Genomic DNA, 21,438 nt, shown 5'->3' on the forward strand with positions numbered 1-21,438 from the left:
TCGATAACGGGAACCGTTTCTCAAAAAGGGATTCGAATCCATGGAATCGGTTCTTTTCTTATCGAACAATCGGGAGAACCGGTTTCGAACATCATCCCTAACCTTGAGTGTTGGCCGGTACCGATATTGAGTATACACACTTTTATTATTTTGTAGTGTAAAATGTTCGAAAAGGTTTGAGCAAGTAAAATTAGTCAAACAGGGAACAATGGTAGTTATGAATAAAACTAACCTATTCATTATTACCTGTCTGAAGTATAGTTATGCTGTCTTTAAAGGGGACCTATTATGCAAAACCAACTTTTCTTACCTATAGGTACACTTTTTTGTGTATTTGGGATCTGCATGAGTCACAAAAATTCTAAATCAAACCAGATATTTATTAAACAATCTTGGCTTCTTTTATACCTCATCCAAACGAGATGTTTAGAATTTGCCCCACTTGTGATGTTTTTCCTATTGGTGACGTCAGTGGATATCTCAATATGTGGTCAAGGTTTATCTGAAGAGTTTTGTGCGAGTCAGCCATTGTAAGGCAAGGTAAGTTTATTTATAGAGCATAATTTGTACACAAGGCAAATCACAGTGCTATGCAGAAAATTACAAGACGGCAAAAATATAATTAAGATAAAATATTCATAATTCAAATTAAAATCATAAAATTTAATTGTCATTACAACAATTAATTTAAAATTCAAATCAAAGAGTGTAGATAACATACTTGCACAATTAAATACAAGTGTTTTCAGCCAGGATTTGAACATTGCTAATATTGAGGCCTGTCCCACATCTTCTGGGAGTCTATTCAAGATTTTAGGGGCATACAAATGAAACGCAGTCTCACCATGATTCGTCCTGAAGTCTACATCTTCCTCCCAAAGAAGCTAACTTTTCTCCAGCTGTGGTGCATTATCACATCAACTCGGCATTCAACACCATCATCCCGCAGCACTTGGTGAGCAAACTGGCCCCCCTTGGATTCAGTACCCCCCTATGCAACTGGCTGCTTGACTTCCTCACAGACAGACCCCAGTCTGTGAGAGTGGGCAACAACACCTCCAGTGCCATCTTCCTGAGCACCGGCTCCCCCCAGGGCTGCGTCCTGAGTCCGCTGCTGTTCACGTTGATGACCCATGACTGCTGTGCCAGGTCCACTACTAACCACATTGTGAAGTACACAACAGTAGTGGGCCTCATCCGTGACAACAACGACATGGACTACAGGGAGGAGGTGAAACATCTGGTTGACTGGTGCAGAACCAACAACCTGGTCCTGAACGTCGACAAGACGTTCGACTTCAGGAAGCACCAGTCCAGCCACGCTCCACTCTTCATCAACGGCACAGCGGTGGAGATGGTAAGCAGCACCAAGTTCCTGAGGGTGCAGATAACTGACAATATGACCTGGTCCCTACACACCGGAGCTATTGTAAACAGAGCTCAGCAGAGCATGCACTTTTTGCGTGGGATGAAAAGAGCACAGCTCCCTCCCCCCATTCTCAGCACATTCTACAGAGGCACTATAGAGAGCCTACTGACCAACAGCATCTCTGTCTGGAGTGGAGCCTGCAATGCCTCAGACTGGAAGTCTCTCCAGAGAGTGGTGAGGACGGCGGAAAAGATAATCAGGACTCCTCTTCCTCCTATCCAGGAGATCGCAAAAATCCGCTGCCTGACCAGGGCTCAGAAAATCTGCAGAGACTCCTCGGAACCCCACCAAGGACTGTTTTCACTGCTGGACTCTAGAAAGAGGTCCGCAGCCTCCGTAGCAGAACCTCAAGGTTCTGTAACAGCTTCTTCCCTCAGACCGTAAGACTCTTGAACGCATCATAGTAATCCCCTCAATTCCCCCCAAAAATGGATGAACTCGCTGGAATATAAAGACAATATAACATTCATCCATAAACGTAGATGCATATGTAAAAGTGCAATATATTTATCTTTACAGTAATCTATTTATTTATATCTGCACCTTATTGCTTTTTTATCCTGCACTGCCAACCAGCTAATGCAACGAAATTTCGTTTTTATCTGTACTGTAAAGTTCAAATTTGAACGACAATAAAAAGTAAGTCTAAGTCTAAGACCCACAAACACTGGCTGAGTAACAACAATATGAACGTTGCATGGAAATTTCTCTGCCAGTTTCTGCATCCCACAGGGATTCTTCTTTTGTGTTTCTGCACCTGCGCTTCCCACACAAGGTTGCAACATTGTTTGTCAACACTGTCTGTGCTCATTTTGTCGCACATTTGACCCTCTGATGTTCTGTGTACCTACACTCTGTCCTCCCCGTCTAGGCCTGCTGTGTGTGTGTGTGTGTGGGCGTGGGCGTGTGGTACACAGAACATCAATTTCCACACTTCTATTAGCCCCGGGTCCAGTGGACCCCGGACATCTTATATGTAATAGAAATGTGTAGGGGGGGTGTATGGTGTGTGTGTTCAGTAAATATGTATTCTGATATATGTTCTTCACAGAAAATGAGCCAAAGCCAGTGAGTCTCAGTTTGAAAAATTAATTAATTGTATCATTTTTCTTTTAATAAAAATCGAAAACGGGTCCCACAGACCCGAACACCACACAAGGGTTAATACGACTTTGGTAAGCTATGAAGCCGCACCGCTTGATGGATTGTACTGTGCTTCAACATACGAGTATTATTATGGTGTGTGTATAAGGTAAGACATTATCTGGCATTTAGTTTCGCAATATTATGCAAAAGCAACTTTTTTTACCTTCTGATGCCTGCTGATCTGTATTTGGGATCTACATAAATCCTGAAAAATTGCGCAAGTACGCCTTTGTAGTCCTTGGAGATGCCGTAGTCGATAAGCTTCTTCTTTTTCTCTATCTTCTTGTTATGGGACATTCACCCTCCGCTGTTGCCATTTCTAATATAAAGTAGTGTAAAGTTCTTACTTACATCTGTCAGTAAACTCTCCATAAAAGCGCTAAAATATACCGGTGTAGTGAATTTACATTATTCACCCAAGGAACTTTAGTTATTAGAGAGTTCCGGTCGGACGGTTTTTCACGGGAAACATTTCCGGCGTTGTTGTTTTCGGATGAGAAGATGCTGCTTCGTTATTGATTTAAGTAAAGTCTGAATGTCATTAAAACAGTTAGCTCCATCTTTTGACACTTCTTCCACACCCGTCCTTGCACGCTACACCGCTACAACAAAGATGACGGAGAGAAGACGCTGTCGAAGGTGAGACACGTAAATAAGACCGCCCACAAAACGGCGCATCCTGAAGCGACTGTCAGAAAGCTGCTTGAAGATGATCTGTAAAATATAATCCATGCAACATTTTGACCAAAGAACCACCATTACATGTTATGTAGACCACAAAGAAATGTTTTACATTTAGAAAAAAATTATAATATGACTCCTTTAATGTGCCCTATAATCCAGTGCGCCTTTTGATCCGGAAAATACGATACTTTAATGTTTGCAGTACTCTCAACAAAAGAGGCACATCGAATGCGGTTGAGAATGGTTTGTTTTAAAATCATAATTTCTGTTGATATTTTTGGTATTAATTTTCATTTGAATTCTACACATTTATTTAGGTATTATTTATGTTGTTACTAAATGCTATTTTCGTAGAATTGTGTATGTCATGCCCTTGTGACAGTTTTGTTTAAGTTCAGATATATTTTCAACATAAATTAATATATCTGTTATTATAACCATATCATACCAGCAAATTAACTCAACATTTTTGTGAAAAATAAGAAATAAGATTTAGAAAGAAATACATATTTTGAAAAGGGCGCAGCTTGCTCTCTGTTACATCAAACACAATTATAACAAGAACATCACCAGCTAGATTATGTTACCAATAGTAGTTCTGTCATTACGTGATAATCTACGCTACATATCTAAACTGTTTATGATGTTTTGTTTTGTTAGCAATTTAGCGCAACGGCTAGCGATAGCGCCTCAGCTGCTAGGTGTGTCAAATGTTTAGCTATTCCTCAGCTTTAAAGGCCTACTGAAACCCACTACTACCGACCACGCAGTCTGATAGTTTATATATCAATGATGAAATCTTAACATTGCAACACATGCCAATACGGCCGGGTTAACTTATAAAGTGCAATTTTAAATTTCCCGCTAAACTTCCGGTTGAAAACGCCTTTGGATGATGACGTATGCGCGTGATGTAGCCAGTGAAACAGAAGTATCGGTACCCCATTGAATCCAATACAAAATAGCTCTGTTTTCATCTCATAATTCCACAGTATTCTGGACATCTGTGTTGGTGAATCTTTTGCAATTTGTTTAATGAACAATGAAGACTGCAAAGAAGAAAGTTGTAGGTGGGATCGGTGTATTAGCGGCGGACTACAGCAACACAACCAGGAAGACAGAGATGGATAGCAGACGCGTTAGCCGCCGAACTCACCTTAACTTCCTCCGTCTCGCCGACCGCATCTGTGATCGGGTGAAGTCCTTCGTCGCACCGTTGATCGCTGGAACGCAGGTGAGCACGGGTGTTGATGAGCAGATGAGGGCTGGCTGGCGTAGGTGGATAGCTAATGTTTTTAGCATAGCTCTGTGAGGTCCGGTTGCTAAGTTAGCTTCAATGGCGTCGTTAGCAACAGCATTGTTAACCTTTGCCAGGATGGAAAGCATTAACCGTGTATTTACATGTCCCTGGTTTAATAGTATTGTTGATCTTCTGGCTATCCTTCCAGTCAGGGATTTATTTATTTTGTTTCTATATGCAGTTAAGCATGATGCTATCACGTTAGCTCCGTAGCTAAAGTGTTTCGTCGATGTATTGTCGTGGAGATAAAAGTCACTGTGAATGTCCATTTCACGTTCTCGACTCTCATTTTCAAGAGGATATAGTATCCGAGGTGGTTTAAAATACAAATCCGTGATCCACAATAGAAAAAGGAGAGAGTGTGGAATCCAATGAGCCCTTGTACCCAAGTTACGGTCAGAGCGAAAAAAGATATGTCTTGCACTGCATTCTAGTCCGTCACTCTAACGTTCCTCATCCACAAATCTTTCATCCTCGCTCAAATTAATGGGGTAATCGTCGCTTTCTCGGTCCGAATCGCTCTAGCTGCATTGTAAACAATAGGAAAATATGAGGAGGCTATCAACTGACTACGTCACGCTACTTCCGGTAGGGGCAAGGCTTTTTTTTTAATCAGAGACCAAAAGTTGCGAACTTTGTCGTCGTTGTTCTATACTAAATTATTTCAGCAAAAATATGGCAATATCGCGAAATGATCAAGTATGACACATAGAATGGATCTGCTATCCCCGTTTAAATAAGAAAATTTCATTTCAGTAGGCCTTTAAAGTGCCTCTGCCCATAGCCCATGTGGACTAACCTAATATAAAACGGCAGTGTGGCTGAACAATAGCTTCAAACTTTACCGCAGTGAGCCAGTAAAAGCTCTATCTATCCACACACACAAGCGTGAGGCTATAAACTATTAACAAAAACTACTTTGACATAGTGACAGCTAACAAGTCACTTTATAAGAATAAGCAACAGGTTACGTTACTACCTACAACAAAAATACTCTCAACACTGGTCATCTAGTCATAAAACACTTTGGCAACTTTAAGCCCTTTGTACGTTTTGGTTAAGATACTGATATATGATATATATCGTACATCGCCATTCGGCCTAAAAATACCGGGATATCAGTTTTGGCCAATATGGCCCGGCCCGAGCTAAAAGTCGTAAATTGTCAGGATATAATGTTTAAAATAATTTAGAAAGTTAACGCCCTCTAGGGGTAAAGTTTTCAAACCTTTTTAGTGGGACCCACTGAATTTTCTCAGGACTGACTAAGATTACCACCTGTGGGTCGTGGAGACTCACTACATTGAAAACCTATCAACATCAGTGGTAATTCTAGCATGTATTTAAGTAGCATTATGATCCGTGATGTAATTGCATGTGATGTCAGTCATGTTAAGTGTAGCTTAGTACGTGTGTATGGCATGACATAGTACATGGATGTCAAACTGGTTTTCATTGAGGGCCACATGGCAGTTATGGCTGCCATCAGAGGGCCGCTTGTAACAGCCAATAATGTATGAATTTGCCTCTGGATTTCATTATTAATTATTTAAATTGTTTTAAGTAGACTGTCAATTTTACAGTAAAATCTTCACATTTACAACATTTTACTGTAAACTTCTGTTTTGTTACAACATTTTACGGTAAATGGAAAAACTGTACCACTGTTTTTTGGGGGTTTTTTTATAGAAAAAACCTTAGTTGCCAGAATTTTTGTGTTAAATTCACATTGTTTTTTACAACATTATATTGTTCATGGAAAAACAGTACATGTTATTTTTTTATTCTGGCAACTGAGCTGCCAGTTGTTCTACCGTAAAAACAAATGTGCCGTCAACCGTGGATTTTACAGTCAAAAACTGTCAGCTCAGTCAAAACAATTTTAACGCAAAAAAACAGTAGTCGTTTTTTTCAATTTACAGTAAAAGAACAACATAAAATGTATTGTAATTTTTATTGATTTGATGGGTAGTTTGCGGTAAAGTTAATTATTTTTATTTAGACAAAAACATGTTTGGAAAGTATGATAATATACTGTAATATTTGTTTCAATACCATTAAAGTTTAAAAGCAGTACATATATTTTTTTCTGTCAAAAAGAAAAAAAAATATTGCGTTTAGTGAGAAAATATAAAGTACTTTATTGACACATATCATTTCCAGGTGTTTGCGGGCTGGATAAAATGATGTCGCGGGCCAGATCTTGACTTTGACACCTATGACGTAGTATGACAAAAAGCTGTGGAATAGGGATGTTCAATTTGTATGTACGAGTGTACGGGTGTTACTGTCTACGTTGTTTGAGTGTACATACTACAATTGTGTTATTCAAGACACTTCATATTGCTCTTACATTTTTTCTGTTCTCCTAAAAAGGTTTCTATTTACGAACCATGTTCAAGAACAAATAATGTTCGTGAATCGAGGTTCCACTGTATGTGGCAAAATATTAAAGTCAGGTGGCTGGTAGTGATTATGACAAGACTTTTCTTCCGACTGCTGACATGACTCACTGTACACCAAGAGCATCTCCATGTGGAAACAAAGTGAAATTTGACAATGAGGGTGAACCTGTTAATCCAAAGAGGTATCGGGAAGTTGTTGGTAGTTTAGTCTATGCAATAGGGTTGTACGGTATACCGGTACTAGTATAGTATCGCGGTACTAATGAATCAAAAACGGTACTATACTCTGTTTGAGAAGTACCGGTTCCCAACGGGCATGACGGCGTGCCATCACGTCATGACATTGCTGGGTTTATAGCAGAGGAGCATGTTCGGCAGCGCACAATCATGCAGTACTTATACAGTACAGGCTGTGTCTCAATTCGGCGGCTGCATCCTTTGCAGTGGGCATTTGTGGGGTGCTGACGTCATCGCGGACAAATGTGTCCTTTTCTCCCATTAGCAGAAAGGTTGCATCCGTGTACACTTCGCGTCCTGTCATATCCCGAAATTCTTTGCACGCTCAACTCTGAAAATTATTTTCAACACGGCGACGCCATGCGGAGCAAAAAATGCCACCTTAAAATGTAAGTATAGATTTATTTATTCATTTAAAACAGCTAAAAACAGACATTTCAAGTCAAAATACAAGACCTCGACTATCGTAATGTTGAGTGACCTCCGTGCTCTGACCCTCTCTTTACCCAGAGGGAGAGACATATATCCAGCCATTGCAGACAGTTTCGTGCCCGGAGCTTTTTTCAACGTTTGAAAGTAAAGCCCGACATCTTCTAATTTACTTTTTTAAACCCCAATAAGTTAATTATGTTCTATTAATGGGTGGCCAGAAAATTGAAGTACTATAAACATGTGCATCAATGAACCAATATTGATTATTGCTGTTTTTTTGTGTACATTTGCATGTTATTTGAAAATGTTCACTTCTATCAATGATTATTGTGATCTTGTGTTTAACTTTTCTGCTTTTTTTTCCCGTGCAGAATAATCAAGGAGAACTTGGACAACAACAGAGCAAAAAGAAATGACACAAACACGTTTATACCAGTTTGGATGATCATTTGAATGAATGAATGAATGAATGAATGAATGATCTTTATTGTCATTGTGCATGTACAGGTACAGGTCCAACAAAATTTAGGTTGCTTCCCTAAGGTGCTTTGCATTTAAAAAAAAAAAGAAGAAACCACACAATATACAAAAGCAACACAATATACACAATATGCAATATGGCCTAGGACCACTCTAAGAGGCAATGTAAAAAAACGAGACAGTAAAAAGTATAAAGTGACTAGTGAACTGACTAGAGAGGAGTAATGCTGGTTCCCAGTGTGCTGAGGGGGTGGGAGTCAGCATTTCCTACCTCCTATGCTGTGCAGGCATTTTGTTTTGGATTAATATGTAAATAAATATGATAAATATTGCCCAGTTGGCGTGTAATCGCTGATTGCACAGTCCCGGATCGTGATTGACCGGTGGATTCCTCATGCTGCACGTGAGGGAGTTTTTATTTTTTATTTATTTTTTTATTTATTTTACATTCCAGCTGCGTTTAGTGCAGTTATGGCCCGGGGGTAGAAACTGTTCTTGAGTCTATTTGTGCGGGTTCGCATGGTTATGAAACGTCTGCCGGAAGGCAGCCGATCGAAGTGGCTGTTGCCGGGGTAGGATGGGTCCTTGAGTATGTTGGCTGCCTTCTTCAGGCAGCGGGAGTTGTACAGTTTTTCCAGGGAGAGGAGGGGGCACCCGATGATTTTTTGGGCCGATTTGACCACCCTTTGGAGAGCTTTCCTCTCTGCTGCTGTGCAGCTGCAGAACCATACGCAGATGCAGTATGTGAGGATGCTCTCCACAGAACAGCGGTAGAAGGACACCAGTAGATCCTGTCTCAGGTGGAGATTCCTGAGCACTCTCAAGAAGTAGAGCCTCTGCTGTGCCCTCTTGACGATAGCTGTGGTGTTGGTCCTCCAGGACAGGTCCTCCTCCAGGTGAACTCCCAGGAAGCGTAGGGATGAGACTCTTTCCACACAGCCCCCGTCGATGTACAGGGGCTGTATGGTAGTTTTTCTCCTCCTGCTGTCCAAGATCACTTCCTGGGTCTTGAGCTGGTTCAGCTTCAGGTTGTTCACCCTGCTCAACACTGCCAGCTGCTCCACCTCGTCCCGGTATGCCGTCTCGTCGACCCCAGAGATGCAGCCCACCACCGTTGTGTCATCGGCAAACTTTATGATGTGATTGCCGGGGTGGGTGGCTGTGAAGTCGTGGGTGTAGAGTGAGTAGAGCAGGGGGCTCAGCACGCAGCCCTGAGGTGAGCCGGTGCTGAGGCTGAGGGCTGTGGAGGTGTGGGTACCCATCCTCACCCTCTGACGGCGGTCAGTCAGGAAGTCTTTAATCCAGAGACAGGTGGGGTTGGATATTCCGAGGTCTGCTAGCTTGGTCACCAGTCTGTCAGGTAAAATGGTATTAAATGCAGAGCTGAAGTCTACAAAGAGCAGCCGTACATAGCTCCCCCCCTCCATGTGGGACATGGCGGAGTGGAGAGCGATGGCGTCCTCCGTAGACCTGTTGGCTCGGTAGGCAAACTGATGGGGGTCCAATGCGGGCGGTAGGGATGAGAGGATGTGGGTCCGGACCAGTTTATCGAAACACTTCATTGTGATAGAAGTGAGTGCCACTGGCCGGTAGTCGTTCAGACAGCTGACCGTGTTTTTCTTTTTGGGGACCGGGATGATGGTGGAGGTTTTCAGGCAGGATGGGACGGTGGCCTGGGACAGGGACCGGTTGAAGATGTCGGTGAGGACACCAGCCAGCTGATCAGCGCAGTCTCTCAGCACCCGTCCGGAGACGCCGTCCGGTCCCGCAGCCTTCCTCGGGTTCACGGCTTTCAGTGTGCGTCTGACCTCGTGCTCCGTCACTGAAAGGGTGAGGCTGCTGTGGTCTGTCGAGTGAGGTGTGACTGCTGATTGAGGTGTGGCTGTTGGGTGAGGTGTTGCTCCTGAGTGAGGTGTGACTGCTTCCGATGGTGTTACCTCAAAGCGGGCGTAGAAGGAGTTCAGCTCCTCTGCCAGCCGGGGGTCTCCCCTACCGGCCGGGGGTTGCTGGGCCTGTAGTTGGTCATGTGCTGGACCCCCTGCCATACCCTCCTGGAGTCGTTGCTTTGGAAGCAGTCCTCAATCTTTGTTTTGTAGTCCCCCTTAGCCTCCCTGATACCACGCTTCAGGCTGGCTCTGGCAGTGCTGTAGAGCTCCCCGTCGCCAGATCTGAACGCGGTGTTCCTCTCCCTCAGCAGCCTCTGCACCTCTCTCGTCATCCACGGCTTTGTGTTGGAATAGACTCGGACGCGCTTATCCACAGTAACAGAGTCTGCGCAGTGTTTTATGTAGCCCAGTACTCCTGATGTGTATTTCTCCAGGTCCTCGTCTTCAAAGACCTCCCACGCAGTGGTGTCAAAGCAGTCTTGCAACTTTTCAGTGGCACCTTCAGGCCAGGTTTTGATGGACTTTGTTGTGGTGGGAGCACTTATCCGGGTGGGGGTGTATGCTGGGATGAGTAGCAGGGATGTGTGGTCTGACTGGCCCATGTGTGCTAAAGGTTTAGCTCTGTAGCCCAGCTTAATATTGGAGTAAACCTTGTCCAGTGTGTTTTTGCCTCTTGTGGCACATTTTACATGCTGGTGTAGTTTGGGGAGCACTACCTTCTTTAAAGGCCTACTGAAACCCACTACTACCGACCACGCAGTCTGATAGTTTATATATCAATGATGAAATCTTAACATTGCAACACTTATAAAGTGCAATTTTAAATTTCCCGCGAAATATCCGGCTGAAAACGTCTCGGTATGATGACGTTTGCGCGTGACGTCACGGGTTGAAGCAGACATTTTGGAATAGCACGGTGGCCAGCTTAAGTCGTCTGTTTTCACCACATAATTCCACAGTATTCTGGACATCTGTGTTGGTGAATCTTTTGCAATTTGTTTAATGGACAATGAAGACAGCAAAGAAGAAAGCTGTAGGTGGGATCGGTGTATTAGCGGCTGGCTGCAGCAACACAACCAGGAGGACTTTGAGTTGGATAACAGACGCGCTATCCGACGCTAGCCGCCGACCGCACCGATGATCGGGTGAAGTCCTTCGTCGCGCCGTCGATTGCTGGAACGCAGGTGAGCACGGGTGTTGATGAGCAGATGAGGGATGGCGTAGGTGGAGAGCTAATGTTTTTAGCATAGCTCTGTCGAGGTCCCGTAGCTAAGTTAGCTTCAATGGCGTCGTTAGCAACAGCAATGCTAGGCTTCGCCAGGCTGGACAGCATTAACCGTGTGGTTACAGGTCCAGGGTTTGGTTCGGTGTCTCCTGATAGTAGAAGTAATAATAGTATTGTTGATCTTCTGTCTATCCTTCCAGTCAGGGGCATGTTTCTTCTGTTTCTATCTGCAGTTAAGCACAATGCTATCACGTTAGCTCCGAAGCTAAAGTGCTTCACCGATGTATTGTCGTGGAGATAAAAGTCACTGTGAATGTCCATTTCGCGTTCTCGACTCTCATTTTCAAGAGGATATAGTATCCGAGGTGGTTTAAAATACAAATCCGTGATCCACAATAGAAAAAGGAGAAAGTGTGGAATCCAATGAGCCCTTGTACCTAAGTTACGGTCAGAGCAAAAAAAGATACACCCTGGCGTCCTGCACTGAACTCTAATCCTTCACTGTCACTTTCCTCATTCACAAATCTTTCGTCCTCGCTCAAATTAATGGGGTAATCGTCGCTTTCTCGGTCCGAATCGCTCTCGCTGCTGGTGTAAACAATGTGCAGATGTGAGGAGCTCTTCAACCTGTGACGTCACGCTACTTCCGGTACAGGCAAGGCTTTTTTTTATCAGCGACCAAAAGTTGCAAACTTTATCGTCGATGTTCTCTACTAAATCCTTGCAGCAAAAATATGGCAGTATCACGAAATGATCAAGTATGACACATAGAATGGATCTGCTATCCCCGTTTAAATAAAAAAGTCTCATTTCAGTAGGCCTTTAAAAACTACGTATTTTTATGACCTATATAAATTAATAAACTCAACTGTAGTTGTTGTGATTCCTTTCCTCTGCCTTCATTGTTAAAGTTAAAGTTAAAGTACCAATGATTGTCACACACACTAGGTGTGGTGAAATTTGTCCTCTGCATTTGACCCATCCCCTTGTTCACCCCTTGGGAGGTGAGGGGAGCAGTGGGCAGCAGCGGTGCCGCTCCCGGGAATCATTTTGGTGATTGCAAATAACTATATGATAATAGTAATATTATACAATTCCAATATTTACTGTTACTGGCTATAATGCAAGCAATGTGACACGATTAGAAAAGGACATTAATTGTGAATCGAATATTAATAAAGTAACTGCTAAATAAGAGATTGTGGTAGGGGTAGACCGTGAGGACTCTTTCTGGGACATCTTCTGGATTGTCTGCATGTTTTTAAATGTACATGTCCCACTCCAACAAGCATTCACAAGCATACGAATCTATCATTAACTAATAATTAGGAATAACAGCTTTAGAACGCTTGTCAACACGTGACACATCTCCATGACAACCATTTCCCATGATCAGGGAAATCAGACGGCGGCGGTGGCGTGAGCTCTTAGCCACTTCCTCTGGAATAAGGTAAAGGACCAAGAGAACACAAAAAAAAACTATCGGACTTCTTTTCTCTTCAATTCGTCATTAGTAATCCTCGGGCGACTGAGCAGCAGATATGTGACGTAAATGTAAGGGCGGGGACAACTGACGTGACCAGGAAGTGTAGGCTAGACTGTCCCAATTAATATCACTCCAGCCGCTGCTTGAGGACTCTCGCCAGGACCCACACTTTGTCGACCGCATGGGCTTGCCTTGGAAGGATGCAGCCCCCGAATTGAGACACAGACACAGTGTGTAGACAGAAAAGGGAGAACGGACGCATTTTGGCCTAAAAACTGACATTAAACGCCCTCAGGAAGAGGTGCTTTAAGACATGGCTAGCTAGCTAGCAGCGAAGATCCATTCGCAGTCAGTGGTGTTTTAGCTACTTCTAAATCACTAATCCTCGCCTCCCTGGTGACGGATAAAGTGAGTTTCTTACAAGTATCATCCCTGCAGGACAAGGAATCGCTAAACATGCATCACTACACACCGTAGGAGGATAAAACAGCTCACCGGCGTCACCGCTAAGAAAAGCTAGCACGCCTGAATGTAAACAAATGCCATGGGTGGATCTACACCTGACATCCACTGTAATGATACCAAGTACAATAGCGTATCTAGTCGATACTAGTATGAATACATCTATATTTTTTAGCGTCACAAAATCTTGTTTCCTTTTTTTTAAAATTCATATTATGTTTATAAACTCAGGAAATACATACCTGGACACATGAGGACTTTGAATATGACCAATGTATGATCCTGTCACTAGTTGGTATCGGATCGATACCCAAATTTGTGGTATCTCCCAAAACTAATGTAAAGTATCCAAACAACAGAAGAATAAGTGATTATTACATTTTAACAGAAGTGTAGATAGAACATGTTGAAACAGAAAATAACCAGATATTAACAGTAAATGAACAATTAATAATCAATTTTTACAGCTTGTCCTTGGTAATTTTGACAAAAATATAGAATGAGAAATGACACAATATGTTACTGCATACGTCAGCAAACAAATTAGGAGCCTTTGTTTGTTTACTTACTACTAAAAGACAAGTTGTCTTGTATGTTTACTATTTTATTTAAGGCCAAAATTGTTCTTCGATTGCAATAAGAAACGTATGTTTAATGTACCGTAAGATTTTTTGTTAAAAATAAAGCTAATAAGGCCAATGTTTTCTGGTCTCCTTTATTTAGAAAAGTATCGAAATACATTTTGGTACCGGTACCAAAATATTGGTATTGGGACAACCCTACTATGTAATGATGTGTACTCGACCAGATTTAAGCTTCATGGTTAGTAAATTGTCACAACATCGGTCTAAACCAAAATAACAACATTGGGTAGCCGCTAAATATGCGTTTTGGTACTGTACAGTAGACCACAAATTATGTTACAAGAAAAATGGTAATTCAAACTTGTGGGATATAGTGAGGCCGACTGGGCAGCAGACCAGAGTGACAGAAGAAGTGTGACTGGTTCCCGTTTTTTTTTTTTAAGAGTGAGTCCATCTTTTCCTGTACATCAAAAAAACAATCAACAGTTGCTTTATCCACTTGTGAAGCTGAATACATGGAGTGGCGTGATCAACTACTACACAGGAAAGCATGTATCTGCTACATGGACAATCAACATGAATATGCAACAGTAACAATGTTTGATGACAATCAAGGTGCTATTGCGAAAAATCCTGAGTGCTGTCAAAGATATGAGCACATTGACATTTGCTATAATTTTGTCTGATTTGCACTGGGTGATGGAAAAATAAGCCTTGATTACTAAAATCAGATTTTTTGTTTAACATGACGCTGTATCGAGTTGAGTGTGCAGGTGAACCTAATGTTTTGGTGAATCTACTTTTCATGAAGTTTATTTTTGACTGTCTGGTATGGAAGTATAATTGTCTCACATCAGCACCCCCCGCGACCCCGAAAAGGATAAGCGGTAAAAAATGGATGCATCGCTTTTTTGCTTTTGTGTCGATGAGACATTCCTCCCACAAACCGGACGCACAATAAATGGGACCTACACACTCCCCTGAACAACCAGCAGAGGGCACAGCAGCCGGAGCGGTCTCGGTCTTAGACATGGTCAGACACTGGCGAGCCAATCAGAGGCACACTAGGGAGGGTCATATGATGATTGATATACGATGATGATTTGACACACATTGCACTGATAAGAGATCAGTATCTACATCGGGACAAGGTCATTAAACGGCATTGATACAATAAAATAAGCAGCTAGCACGGTCTTTCAGATTAACTGGATGAATTAGCATTAGCTAATACAACGCTAACGTTAGCAAGCTCAGGCCCATTGTGCGTTCTCTCTGTAAAGACGTGGATTGTTTTTGTGCAGAGAACTCAGGGCATTTTGCATATAATGCATATTCAAATGCAGAGGACAAATTTCACCACACCTAGTGTGTGTGTGACAATCATTGGTACTTTAACTTTAACTTAACTTAATGCTCTGTGACCAAGACCGTTCTGGCTGCAGTGCTCTCTGCTGGTTGTTCAGGGGAGTGTGTAGGTCACATTTATTTGTGCGTCTGGTTTGTGGAAGGAATGTCTCATCGACACAAAAGCAAAAAAGCGATCCACATATTCTAATTCAATACAAATAAAAATACAAAATCAAGCATATTTATATTCAAATATCAAAAATATATTTACAAATACACGTTTATTTATACAAATTCTTGATTTATTTGTATGTCACATTTTTATATTTATACATTTTATTTTATATATTTTCAAATCTCAACAATATATTTACAAATATGTGTTTATTTATACAAATTATGTATTTATTTGTATTTGTATGTGTATATTTATTAATATATGCATATGTATTAATATATTGATATAAAGAAGTTGATGTGAGACAATTCTACTTCCATAGTCTGGCAAAAAAAAATAGCAGTGATCAGTGTTGGCGTTAACGCACTTTTTGTGTCTTTTTACGCATTTAAATCAGAAAGGACGCGCATTTCCGAGACGCAGAGTTTGTTGTTGTTGTTTTGTTTTATTACCGACCCCGCCTTCTCCGGGTTAAATCTCCAGTTTGCTTGTTTGTTTGTTTTTTTATCGATTATCGCTTTTCGCCTGTGTTTTGTTTTGTTTATTGTGACGGTACGCTCTTATCACGCTGTCACTTGAGGACCGGCACGTCTCTCTCTCTCTCTCTCTGGCCAGGAGAGAGAGGACTGCGCGCTTGCTCCCGCTGTCAGCGCGCAGGTGGATTGATTGATGGATTGATTTAGCATATTTAGTGTTTGCCATAGAAACACAGTTTTCTTTGAGAAAATGGGCAGAAAACAAACAAACAAAAAAAACTAAAAAAAAAAAGAATTGATGGATAGATCTGAAGTTGATGAATGTTTAGAACTTAAAGGCCTACTGAAATGAATTTGTTTTATTTAAACGGGGATAGCACATCCATTCTATGTGTCATACTTGATCATTTCGCGATATTGCCATATTTTTGCTGTAAGGATTTAGTAGAGAACATCGACGATAAAGTTCGCAACTTTTGGTCGCTGATAAAAAAAGCCTTGCCTGTTCCGGAAGTAGCGTGATGTCGCAGGTTGAAGGGCTCCTCACATTTCCCTTTTTTTTTACAGAGAAAGCGACGATTACCCTATTAATTTGAGCGAGGATGAAAGATTTGTGGATGAGGAACGTGAGAGTGAAGGACTAGAGTGCAGTGCAGGATGTATCTTTTTTCGCTCTGACCGTAACTTAGGTAAAAGGGCTCATTGGATTCCACACGTTCTCCTTTTTCTATTGTGGATCACGGATTTGTATTTTAAACCACCTCGGATACTATATCCTCTTGAAAATGAGAGTCGAGAACGCGAAATGGACATCCACAGTGACTTTTATCTCCACGACAATACATTGCTGAAGCACTTTAGCTACGGAGCTAACGTGATAGCATCGTGCTTAAATGCAGATAGAAACAGAAGAAATAAGCCCTTGACTGGAAGGATAGACAGAAAATCAACAATACTACTATCAGGAGACACCGAACCAAACACTGGACCTGTAACCACACGGTTAATGCTGTGCCGCCTGTCGAAGCCTAGCAATGCTGTTGCTAATGACGCCATTGAAGCTAACTTAGCTACGGGACCTTGTCAGAGCTATGATAAAAACATTAGCGCTCCACCTACGCCAGCCCTCATCTGCTCATCAACACCCATGCTCACCTGCGTTCCAGCGATCGACGGCGCGACGAAGGACTTCACCCGATCATCGATGCGGTCGGCGGCTAGCGTCGGATAGCGCGTCTGCTATCCAAGTCAAAGTCCTCCTGGTTGTGTTGCTGCAGCCAGCCGCTAATACACCGATCCCACCTACAGCTTTCTATTTTGCAGTCTCCATTGTTCATTAAACAAATTGAAAAGATTCACCAACACAGATGTGCAGAATACTGTGGAATTTTGCGATGAAAACATAGCTGTTTGTATTGGGATACAATGTGTCCGAATACTTCCGTTTCAACCATCGACGTCACGCGCAAACGTCATCATACATAGACGTTTTCAACCGGAAGTTTAGCGGGAAATTTAAAATTGCACTTTATAAGTTAACCCGGCCGTATTGGCATGTGTTGCAATGTTAAGATTTCATCATTGATATATAAACTATCAGACTGTGTGGTCGGTAGTAGTGGGTTTCAGTAGGCCTTTAATACATTTACATATGCATAAAAATGTGTTTTATTTTGTATAATTTTTTTAATGAATTAAGTAACGTTTATGACAACCTTTTTCCAAAACAGTATAGAATGTGAGATATAACAGGATAATGAATACATTTATCATTTGTTTTCAAAATGGTTACAAAAAAGTGGGACCCCAAAAATTTACTGTGGGACCCCGTTTTTATGACTTGATGGGGTCCCTAGGACCCCATTTTGAAAATTCCTAGCACCAACACTGGGTGATGTTCATCTTCAAGCTTTTTATTTCACCGTGTACATCTTTAAAAGATAAATTATGATACTTAATCACGATCTGGGAACGCCTTCACAATCAAACATCTTGCAGACAGTCAAAAAAACGGGTTATAAGAGTGACTGCAAAATTTACAGCGAAGCATATCCAAACCATATTATCGAGACCGCGAGGAAGTGTTTTAAATGTAGATTAAAACCATTGTAGGTCCCCTTAAAGCACAGCAAAGACAGAAAACCCTTCACCAAATTGACAGAGGAGGACAGAAGAGGGAGGACAACATGGAGCTTACCGTTGTAGGAGAGCCGAGGCTTGCTCAGACACATGATGAAGTGAAGTTCCATTTCATTTGACGCCACCGACTTGGAGCAGACAGGACACTTGAAGCCTAAAACCACAATAGGTTGACCTTTTAAACATCTCAGTACAGTGTGGTGTTGTGTTGCTGTGGTAACTGCCACATGACCTTTGTGTCATAATGTCACACTGTTGTGTTCACTACTGCATTGAGTTAAGCATACAGTTAGTTCAGTTACATTGTACAGCCTCTAGGTGGCGTAGCGAGTCAGACAGAGGAGATGCGGTGAGGTGAGGAGAGAAGAAGAATGTAATGTAGGTAAATACAGGTACGTGAATAAAGATGCTGACGGGAAAGTAACGCGTTCGCGCTGGTTATTACTACACACCCAACATAACAAGTGGCGACGAGGATAAAGAAAAAAAAGAAAAAAGAATGGCTTTACTCGGTTTACAACCGCCCTCTGCGCTCCTGGAGTGCCCGGGAGAGCCGAAGATTACGTTCGAGGATTGGAGGAAGCTATTCGACAACTTCTTGCTAGCAATCGGAGGTCAAGAATTTTCCGCGGAGAGGAAAAGAGCCCTGCTGATTCACTGTCTGGGAACAGAAGGACAAAGGTTGTACAATACCTTGCCGCTTACGGAGGATACCTACAGTGGTAGCTTACTGGCTTTGCAAACATTCTTCACCCCGAAAGTCAACGTGGTCGCCGAGAGGTACCGTTTTCGGCAGCGCGCTCAAGCTATGGGTGAGTCAACGGATCACTATGTGGCAGCGCTGCGTGAGCTAGTGAAAACGTGCAATTTCAGTGCAATGGAAAATGAAATGATACGTGATCAGATAGTGGAGAAAACGTGTGTGCCTCGTATACGTGAAAGACTGTTGTTAGAACCCGAGCTAACTCTTGATAAGGCACTTACACTAGCCAGACGAATTGAAATTGCCGTTGCTGATGCAAAAACGTTCACTGAGAGTGGAACGAAGCTAGTCTCTGCAGTCTACAGACAGGGAAATAAGAAGGCAGGACACCCCAAAGACAAGTATAAGCACAAAGGGGGAAAACGGAATGATGCCATTCAACAATGTTACAGATTTGGCTCTGCTGATCACCTTGCTAACGACCAGTCATGCCCAGCTAAAGATGTTAAATGCAAAACATGTGGGAAGATAGGCCACTATTCCAGAGTGTGCAAATCCTCTACTAAATCAGTCAATGAAGTGAGTTTGCCTGAAGTGACTGTCCTCAATGTTGGCAAGAAGACTGATATACAAGGAAAACTAATTGGAACTTTCACTCTGGCTACATCACCTACAAGTACACATACAAGTGACATGTTAGTTGACACAGGATCTGCTGTCTCAATACTACCCGAAAAACTGTACAGAGAAAACTTCAGCACAAGTAAACTAAGCCCACCTACAATAAAACTGTTGACGTACTCAAGACAGAACCTAAAAGTTTTTGGACGTCTTAAAGCGACAGTAACATACCAACAGAGGACTGCAACTGGATTTTTCAACATTGTAAAGTCCGGTACACCCCTCATTGGGCTAGATCTATGTGAAGACCTCAACATAGAGATTAAAGGAGGAAAGTTGGTGGGACCAACAGTGCCATGCTTTCACGGTTTCCTAAACTCCCTGAAACTACAACCACGTTGGACATTGGACATGCCAAAGGTTTTGTACATAAGGTGCAGATATGCACAGATGTTAAACCAGTGCAACAAAAACTCAGACGCCTGCCGCTTTCAGTACGTAATACCATCACGGCAGAGCTGAATGAACTGGAAAAACAGGGAATCATAGAGGGAGTTGATTCATCCAAATGGGTTTCCCCTATTGTAGTCACTCGGAGGAAGAATGGGAAAATCCGCATGTGTGTGGATATGAGGGAACCTAACAAGGCAGTGGTCCCTGACAGCCATCCATTACCACTGATCGAGTACGTACTTGCTGAGCTGCGTGGGTCAAAGATGTACTCTCCCTTGGATCTGAAAAGCGCATACCATCAACTGGAACTGCATGAGGAGAGCAGAAATCTCACTGCTTTCATTACACATGAAGGATTGTACAGATACCGTAGAGTTCCTTATGGACTAAGTTCAGCTCCTGCAGCATTCCACAAAATGATGACAAAAATACTCAGTGGATTAAAGGGGGTTAAGTGTTACCTAGATGATGTCATAATCTATGGGCCCTCACAGGAAGAACATGACGCTAACCTGAAAGCTGTAATGAACCATATTCAGGAAGCGGGTCTGCAGCTCAACAAGGAAAAATGCCTCTTCAGTCAGACTACACTGACATTCCTAGGCCACAGACTCTCACCTGAAGGCTTACAGCCAAGCGATGGCCATGTGACTGCAATCCTGAATGCGCCTGCTCCTACCGATGCAGCCACCCTGCGCTCATTCCTGGGTTTAAGTGCATGGTATAGCAAATTTATACCTAACTACGCCAGCCTGGTCGAGCCAATGAGAGTTCTGTTGCGGAAGAATACAATTTTCAAGTGGAATGATGCAGCACAAAAGAGCTTTGATCAAGTCAAAAACATGGTTGTCAACAGCCCAGCACTGACACTGTTTGACCCAAACAAACCAACAGTGGTCTCAACTGACGCTTCTGATAATGGACTTGGAGCTGTTTTGACACAGGTGAATGAGGCAGGAGAGGAAGACACAATCGCTTTTGCCTCCCGCAGTTTATCAGATGCTGAAAGAAAGTACTCTATAGTTGAAAAAGAGGCTCTCGCATGCGTCTGGGCTGCTGAAAAGTGGCGTGTGTGGCTCTGGGGAAGGAAGTTCCTGTTACGCACTGACCATCAAGCTCTAACTACACTTCTGACTACCAAAGGAAATAATCGAGCTGGACTTCGGGTTGCCCGGTGGTCTGCTCGCTTAATGGAGTTTGACTATGAGGTCCAGTACAGAGCTGGAACACTGAACAGCGTCGCCGACTGCTTATCCAGACTACCACTCCCTGCGACAAACAAGGATTATACTGAGACCGTGGAGTCAGTCGCAACAATACTGGACGACATTCAAGCAGTCACTCAAGCGGACTTCAAAGCGGAGAGTAACTTGTGCCCTGTGCTGACCAAAATTCGCGCACAGCTACAAAAGCCTTGGCCAATACAAAAAAAAGTGCTTGACCATGACCTACAGCCATACTACCTGATACGTGACGAACTGGCAATTTTGGATGACTGCGTGGTCAGAGGCACTCACCGTCTCGTGGTTCCAGGGTCACTACAGAAAAGGCTCATAGACATTGCACATGAGACTCATCAGGGCATTGTCAGAACAAAACAACGCCTCAGAGAACTATACTGGTGGCCTAAAATGGACGCACAAGTTGAATCACTCATCAAAGACTGTACTACATGCAGACAAAATGACAAGTCAGTTACTACCTATAATGCCCCACTACAACCTGTGCCTTTGCCCGATGCCGCATGGGAAAAAGTGTCAAT

General features: G+C 42.6%; 1 protein-coding gene across 1 annotated transcript in view; it reads right to left on the reverse strand.

Annotated features, from left to right (window-relative positions):
* The window catches only part of znrf1 (zinc and ring finger 1), a 114,178-nt gene that overhangs the window by 61,559 nt on the left and 31,181 nt on the right, over positions 1–21,438 (reverse strand). The window contains exon 2 of the mRNA XM_062022423.1: positions 17,958–18,053. Within this exon, the coding sequence (XP_061878407.1) occupies positions 17,958–18,053 (96 nt within the window). The remainder of the gene's footprint in view (positions 1–17,957; positions 18,054–21,438) is intronic.

Source organism: Entelurus aequoreus, linkage group LG16 (assembly GCF_033978785.1).
Source record: "Entelurus aequoreus isolate RoL-2023_Sb linkage group LG16, RoL_Eaeq_v1.1, whole genome shotgun sequence".
Lineage (NCBI taxonomy): Eukaryota > Metazoa > Chordata > Actinopteri > Syngnathiformes > Syngnathidae > Entelurus > Entelurus aequoreus.